Genomic DNA, 7979 nt, shown 5'->3' on the forward strand with positions numbered 1-7979 from the left:
GGGTTTCCCAACTTTTGTACAGCTTTTTCCCATTCTGGAAGATTAAAATGCCTCCTCTAAAGCTTAGCAACTGTCAGTAAGGCCTTTAAGCTAAAGTAGGCTGGATTTGAGGGGGGGCATACTTTCCTCACCCCTTGTTGCCTTTGACCCCTTCTACCACTGCAGTGTGCCCCCAAGAGGTTTTCTGTAATGAAGGTTTTGTAATGGTTCTACAAAATACTTCTACACCCCTAATTAATGCTTCTTCGTCGTGGCCTCTGTGCATCACACATACTGGTTCTGCGCCTGCGCAGTGCCTTTGGCCGGAAGATTAACAGCTAATGGTTTTTGGCAGGAACTCCACTCCCCCTCCCCCCTAGCATTATATAAGGAGCGGAGTGTCCGTCATTTTCCAGTCTTTGAAAGACCGACGTTCATTGTGCCTCGTGCCGCTTCGCTTTCACTAAGATTATTACTTACCTTCTTGCTCGTTCGAAAATCTCTCCTTTTTCCTACCAAGTTTGTATCCCTTGTTCTTGTTGTTAGTACTTCACTTATATTTCTTCTTAACTTTGCACCATTTTTTCCTCTTTATCGTTCCTATTAAAAAAAACAAAAACAAAAATATTACTTTCCCGCTTTACTATCTCCTTTTTTCTTCTTTCTACGATGGCGCAACGGGCGGCGTTCCGCAAGTGTGGAAAATGCGGCTCCAAAATGTCCGCCGCAGACCCGCATGCTCTGTGCCTCCTTTGTTTGGGGGAAGGGCACAGAACCGATAAGTGCGGTCATTGTTTGGCCTTCTCTAAACAGGCGAGGAAGAACAGGGAGAACTGCCTCTGCAAACTCTTATGGGACCAGGCTCTCCTCCAATTGGACCGGCTGGTGGCTAAGCCTTCCACCGTCCAACTTCGGCTGACCTGCCACAACGCCCGGCCTCTTCCTCCATTGCTCCGCCCTCACGCCCTTCTGAAGAAGGCGCTCATACCATGGCCAACCAGTCAGTTTCCCTGCCGAGGAAACAAAAGGAAAAAAGAAAGCACAGCGACTCAGATAAATAACCTGTGCATAAGAAGGCCAAGAAAGATAAGACGGGCAAGCCGGTTAAGAAGCCGAAGAACCCCGAGCAGGTAAAACACCGCCACTCGGGCTCGACCTCTTCCTCGATTCCGACCCCTGCTTCGGAACCGACCCCCTTGGTCCCGACCATCCAGGCGGCTATGAGGGTTACCCCACCGGGCTCACCGCACCGACCGACAGCCGAACCCATTCTGGATTCAAGGCGTGGTTCCATCTCTGATGGGGAAATACGAGACTCTCCATCTAGAGCTCGATCACCAATCCCGATGGATACTGAGATCGCCATCTCCCCTCCAAGAAGCCGTAGGAGCCATTCCTCAGATGCAAGGTCTGATGATTGGTACCACTCCAGGTACTCCTCCGCTCCGAGAGGGGAAGAGTACCACTCCGTAGCCTATTATCCGACCTCCAGGGGACAATCTTCGCCACCAGCGCCTCGGGAACGTTTCCATTCAACGCCCAGAGACGCCCCGAGGGCCCCATCTAAAGAAAGTGGCAGATCAGAGTCACCAGGAGATTCTTCCTCCAGTGTACCACCCCCCTACTGGATGGAATCCAACGAGTCTGAGGCTGACTCGACCTCGCCGGATGCAGTGGTTGCTTCTCAGGGCCCGGGGTCGCCTGAGGAACCGTACATATCGTTTAATGATCTGATGGCCAGACTAGTGAGATCACTCGATATAGAAGCCCACCAACAGCCGGGACCGAGCACCAATCGTTTTTATGATGTGGTCAGGGGCAAACAATCCACATCTATTGCCTTGCCGTTTATTACGACCTTACCCAGCCATGGGACCTCCCAGCTCACCCGCAACCAACTTCTCATAAATACGAGTCCATGTATCGGGTGTGGGAAGAGGACATCCCGTTTCTTCTCCGTCAACCCAAGCCGAATTCGGTTGTTGTAGAATCCTCACAGGGTCGGGAAGCCCGTGGACACACCTCTCCTCGTGACAAAGAGGGCAGAAAGGTTGATTCCCTCGCCTGCCGGGTATATGCAGCTTCGGGCCTTGGTTTACAAATTTCTAATTATGAGGCAACGCTGGCACGCTACCAATATTTCCTTATGCAACGCCTGGACACCATCATCGATACCCTCCCGGGAAACCAGGGCGAACTTGCTAAGACTTTCGTTAAGGAAGCTATGCAAGTGGCGATGCACCAGCTTTCCACCGCGAGGCACCACGTGGACTCTGATTCGAGGTCGCTGGTCGGCGCCATTTCCCTCCGCAGACACGCCTGGTTGCGTAATTGCAATTTTCCGGACGAGATGAAGCGGAGAATTGAGGAGATGCCGTTCGACGGTTCCGGTCTCTTCCATGCGAGGACGGATAGCAAATTGAAGAAAATCCATGAATCAAGGATGACGGCCCGTCGTATGGAATTGCAGTCTCTACCCCGACGTAAGTGGTCATGGTCACGTCCACAGTACCGTCAACAATTTCCGCCTTGGCAACAGCAACCACATCAACGTCAGCAGCGTCGCAGGCAACAACCACCCCAGCGCTTCCAACAGGGCTGCCGCCGCTTTGATACGGACAGGCGACAATGCTGATGCGACGAGCGAACCTCTCCTCTCATTCCAACTCTACCCTCCCCCCTCTCATTTGGGGATCGACTGAAGAGTCGGCTCTCCATTTGGGAGTCCATCACATCTGATGGGTGGGTGTTATCTATCATTCAGCACGGATATGGAATCAAATTCGACGTTGTGCCATCACCGAATCCTATCCGCTATACTCCGACTTCCTTGGTACTGTTAGACGAGATTCACCAACTCCTTGCTAAAGGAGCTATTCGTTGCCTGTCGTTATCAGAGGGATTCCACGGGTTTTATTCCAGGTACTTTACGGTCCCAAAACGAGATGGGGGTCTCAGACCAATATTGGACTTGAGAGCTCTCAATAAATTCATAACACCAAAGAAGTTTCGGATGACCACACTTCAAAGTATTCTCCCGTTGCTGGGAAGAAGGGATTGGTTCACCTCATTGGATCTGAAGGATGCCTATTTTCATATTTCAATACATCCAAGTTATAGGCGTTTCCTTCATTTTGTGGTGGACTCTGAAATCTACAAATTCAATGTGCTACCGTTTGGATTAGCCACTGCACCACGGGTTTTTACGAAGTGTATGGCTCCTGTCTGTGCACACCTTCGATTACGTGGAATTTGGATATACCTGTACCTTGATGATTGGTTGCTGGTCTCCGACACAGAAGCAGGACTTTCGTCTGCTGTTGAGTTTACATGTGCTCTATTGCACGATCTCGGACTCTGTATTAATCAACAGAAATCTTCCCTTCTCCCTACGCAGGTGATCAACTTTATCGGAGCCCAGCTGGATTCGACGTTGGCAAGAGCCTTCCTTCCTCGGGACAGACGGCATGCGATTGCTCAGTGCATCGCTCGGATTCGACAAGCAAGAACCGTCCCCGCCCGGTCTGTTCAGAGCCGGCTGGGACACATGTCTGCTTCCATCACTGTGGTTCCGCATGCCAAATTCAGGCTACATCCCCTTCAACTGTTCTTCAACGGAATGTTTCGACCACAGACAGATCCACCTACCAAACGGATTCGACTCCCGGCTTCCGTTCTTCAGTCCCTGTTATGGTGGATAGACCCAGCCAATCTGACTGTAGGCATTCCGTTTCGACCCCGGTACCCTACAGTAACCCTCGGCACCGATGCGTCCCTGCTGGGATGGGGAGCCATTTCCTCCTATCTACATACCCAGGGGATATGGAGTCACCGGGATTGCAGGAACCATATGAGTTTTCTGGAACTTCTTGCCATTTTCAAAGCCCTGCAATCATTCGAGGATGTGCTTCTACACCAGGTCGTCCAGGTGACCTCAGACAACCTGGCGACGGTCTTTTATTTGAACAAACAAGGGGGAACCCGATCCCGGAAACTAGCCCACCTGGCCATGCAGATTTGGGACTGGTGCATACCGAGAGGTATCACTCTTCTAGCGGTTCACCTTGCGGGCACAGAAAATACAGACGTGGATCTCTTGAGCAGACATATGTCATGGTCACATGAATGGGAGCTAGACCATCGGGTTCACGACATGCTATTTCACCGATGGGGCCAGCCAGACATCGACCTGTTTGCCACACAACAGAACAGGGCATGCACGGCCTATTGTTCCAGAGCGGGGATGGGTCAGGACTCGCTCGGGGATGCTTTCATGATCCCCCGGACAAATATGACTTTTTATGCTTTCCCTCCGATCCCTCTCATCATGAGAGTGTTGGCAAAGATCATTCACGAAGGGGCCACAGGGCTACTGATCACCCCCTGGTGGCCATGCCAGCCATGGTTCTCAACTTTCCTTCACGTCTCCCAAGAAGAATTTCTCCAACTCCCTCTTCTTCCTTATCTCATTACTCAGAGGGAGGGCACGATCCACCACCCAGACTTGCTGTCGCTGAAACTAACTGCATGGAGGATACGATGACCAGCTGCGATACATCGGTATCGACACCACCAACCGTCGTGGCCATTCCTGGTCAGCAGAGTCTACACCCAGACCTACAGTATATTCTCAAATCTGCACTACGACCATCTACTAGGAAGTCGTACGCGGCAAAATGGCAGAGATTCTCCAACTTTGCCAATTTACACTCGTTTCCAGCCCCCTTGGCTTCTGTTTCACAGATACTTCAGTTTCTCTTTGAATTGCATCAGTCTGGACTCAAACCTTCGTCCATAAAAGTTTATACAGCAGCGATTTCACATTACCGGGGAACTATACATGGTCTCTCCATTTTTGCTCAACCTCTGATTAAAAGATTTTTGAGAGGATTGAGTAATCTGCATCCAACTATAAGATCTCTAATGCCCACCTGGAGTCTTTCGATGGTTTTACAAGCGCTGACTCAATCACCTTTCGAACCCATGGCGACAATCGATCTACGCCTTGCTTCATGGAAGACTGCCTTCCTTGTTGCAGTGACTTCAGCCCGTAGATCCTCTGAACTCTACGCCCTTCGGGTAGACCCCCCTTTTCTAAATTTTCATAAGGAAAAAGTGGTTCTTTGGCTGGATCCATCTTTCCTTCCGAAAGTCGCTACTTCGTTTCACATGCAACAGGAGAGTGTTTTACCAGCATTCTTTCCGACCCCTTCAAATCCGATAGAGCGATCTCTACATATGCTGGACATTCGTCGTCGCTTAGCCTTTTATAGGTCCAGGACTGAGTCTGTTCGGCATTCCCATAGACTTTTTGTGAAATATTCGGAACATGACCGAGGCTGTCCAGTCACTTCATAACGTCTTTCGAAATGGATAGTAAATACAATTGTCCTGTCTTATCAGTAAGCTAAGTTCCAAGAGGTCATTCTACAAGAGCTGTTGCTGCTTCTTCGGCCTTTGCATCAGGGGTCCCGATAGAAGATGTGTGCAGGGCGGCCATTTGGGCTACCCTGTGTACCTTCGCCAGACATTATAGACTCAATGTCTGTGCCAGGCAGGATTGCTCTTTTGGCAGAGCTGTCCTTTCTTCTGTCCCTCACTGATGACATTTGGGGTAAGCTTGTTATTCTACCCATATGTGTGATGCACAGAGGCCACGACGAAGAAGAGCAGGTTGCTTACCTGTAACTGATGTTCTTCGAGTGGCCATCTGTGCAGTCACACAACCCACCCTCCGACCCCGCTTGGTGTCATGGGTGGTCCGACTATTTCTTTCGATACTATGATCTCTTTGCTATGTGTCGTACCACTACTGAATTTGGCTATCTTGTCATACTGACAAACCTTATAAGAACAAACGTTGGTCTTTCAAAGACTGGAAAATGGCGGACACGCCACTCCTTATATAATGCTAGGGGGGAGGGGGAGCAGAGTTCCCGCCAAAAACCGTTAGCTGTTAATCTTCCGGCCAAAGGCACTGTGCAGGCGCAGAACCCATATGTGTGACTGCACAGATGGCCACTCGAAGAACATCAGTTACAGGTAAGCGACCTGCTCTTACAAAACCATAATATGAAGCAGGAAAGCTGGGCTGCTATAGATCTCTCAACACTGCTGTCTTTCTTAAGGAGGAAATGAACACCTGGATCCAGGCCATCACCTCTGCGATCTCCTCAGACAAAATCGAATTGTCCTCAAGCACACAGAGCACCCCAGCTACGAGCCGTGCCCAGACCCTTCCTGCCAGCGTGACAATAACCAGCGAGTCCAGTCCCGGCAAGCGGGAAAAAGAGAAAGAGAAAGACAAAGAAAAGAGATTCAGCCTTTTTGGGAAAAAGAAGTGAACTACCTGCTTTTCTGTACACGCTGCACTTCTCCAATCGTTCCAGTGGAATTCCGGCATGCAAGCTCAGAACCAATACATTACTCTCCGTGCCTAATGTTCCTCAATGTGATTTAATTTTTTTTATTTATAGAGCATTTTTAAAAAAAACACACAAAATTCTAAAGCTACAATTGTCTGAGGTGCATTGGGCAACTTAGGAGTAAGAGAGAACACCTGGTTTCTTTTTTGTTTTCATTATTTTCCCTTTTTTCTCTTGGGTTGTTTTTTTTTTTTTTTTACGGAATTTAATGTAGATTAGTTCTTACTATTTAAACGGTTCCTCAATTTTTTGAGGCTGTCTTGAAAAACAGTGCCCCACTTAGTGTTATTGGTATGCAAGGCAGCAGTGCTTATAAAGTTAACATGCCCACCAGAGACCAATGTGCACAGTTTTATTTTGTTTTTTTCACTTCCATCTGAGTTGGTTGCACTGAGTCTTGACTACTCGATTTTCCCCACTGCGAATCTAACTTGTAATAAAATGGTAGCGTATTCTCTTTACCATAGTAGAGTGCAGCCCAACATTACTTACAGACAAAAACCATTTGCATCCAGACATCTGAATATTATTAACAAGATTGTGACTCTTTTTCCCTCCTGCATCCGGCAGCGACAGTTAAGAATGTTGGTATGGACAAGAAGGACTTAGCATACTGATAACAGTTTTAAATAATCTGTAATTTTGATTTTTTTTTTTTTGCTGAAATACATTATATTGTATGTTTCAGATAATTCTAGTAAAAAGTATAATAAGACTAGATGTATAATAAAAAACCCTTTAAAATCATTGATGACGTGTAAAAGTGGAACTGAATCATTTACTGGAAAAAAGTAATGTTACTCCAATGGTTAACATGCTTGTCAGCTGCTGCACTGTGTTATAATTTTGCTACATTACCTTTGCTCTTTGATACATAGTGTGCATTTCTTTGTCACTGTAACTATTGTAATGAACAATTTTCATCTTACTGCACAATCAAAAAAACATTTAATAGGAATGAATTCTCAATGATTGGGCCTGTAGTCAGGATAGTACTGGGACTGGCTTTCGGTTGTACGGAACTGTACCTCTAAACTTTTACCCTATCTGTTAAATATATGCTATGTCATTAAATGCTTTTAAAACTAATGCCGATAGATTTCTTCTTGCTTCTTTCTTTAAAAAGACATTAATATCTCAAATAACGATTGAGAAGAAAGAACAAAGGTGAAATAACTTCTTGACAAATGTATAAGCCAGGGTGGGTAACATGCGGCCCCCGAGGACGACTGTTGCGGCTTCCATTGGGTAACTGCCTGTCTGTGCTCTCTCCCAAGCCTGCCAAGCAACTTTAGCAGACCTGGGAGAGACTGATTCTTCCCATATGCTGGTTTTCCAAGAGCTGGTTTTCCAAGAGCATTGCTGGTTCTTGGAAGATTAGCACACTGTATTTCTCTGAAGAAGGGCATGCCATTCCCACCAGCTCTTTGATGGGTAGAGGAGGTGATCAGTTCTGCTAAGAAAAATAATTAATGCTTCTGGCACGCTTTGCCCCAGAAAAATTGCTGAAAATGCAGCTACATGGAAATTTCTGGTTGCAATGGTGGGTGCAGGGTAGAGGTGTGCTCTTGGAGA

The 7979-nt window shown here is 47.5% G+C and overlaps 1 protein-coding gene across 5 annotated transcripts in view; it reads left to right on the top strand.

Moving 5' to 3' along the window:
- The window catches only part of SPTBN1 (spectrin beta, non-erythrocytic 1), a 209551-nt gene extending 202058 nt beyond the window's left edge, over positions 1–7493 (top strand). For all 5 annotated transcript variants that reach the window (XM_044429615.1, XM_044429617.1, XM_044429618.1 and 2 more), the window contains one exon: positions 6108–7493. In XM_044429615.1, the coding sequence (XP_044285550.1) occupies positions 6108–6323 (216 nt within the window). In that variant the 3' untranslated portion in view covers positions 6324–7493. The remainder of the gene's footprint in view (positions 1–6107) is intronic.
- The last annotated feature ends 486 nt before the right edge of the window (positions 7494–7979 follow it).

The sequence above is a fragment of the Varanus komodoensis genome, unplaced genomic scaffold (assembly GCF_004798865.1).
Source record: "Varanus komodoensis strain SLA01 unplaced genomic scaffold, ASM479886v1 scaffold2, whole genome shotgun sequence".
Classification (NCBI taxonomy): Eukaryota; Metazoa; Chordata; class Lepidosauria; order Squamata; family Varanidae; genus Varanus; species Varanus komodoensis.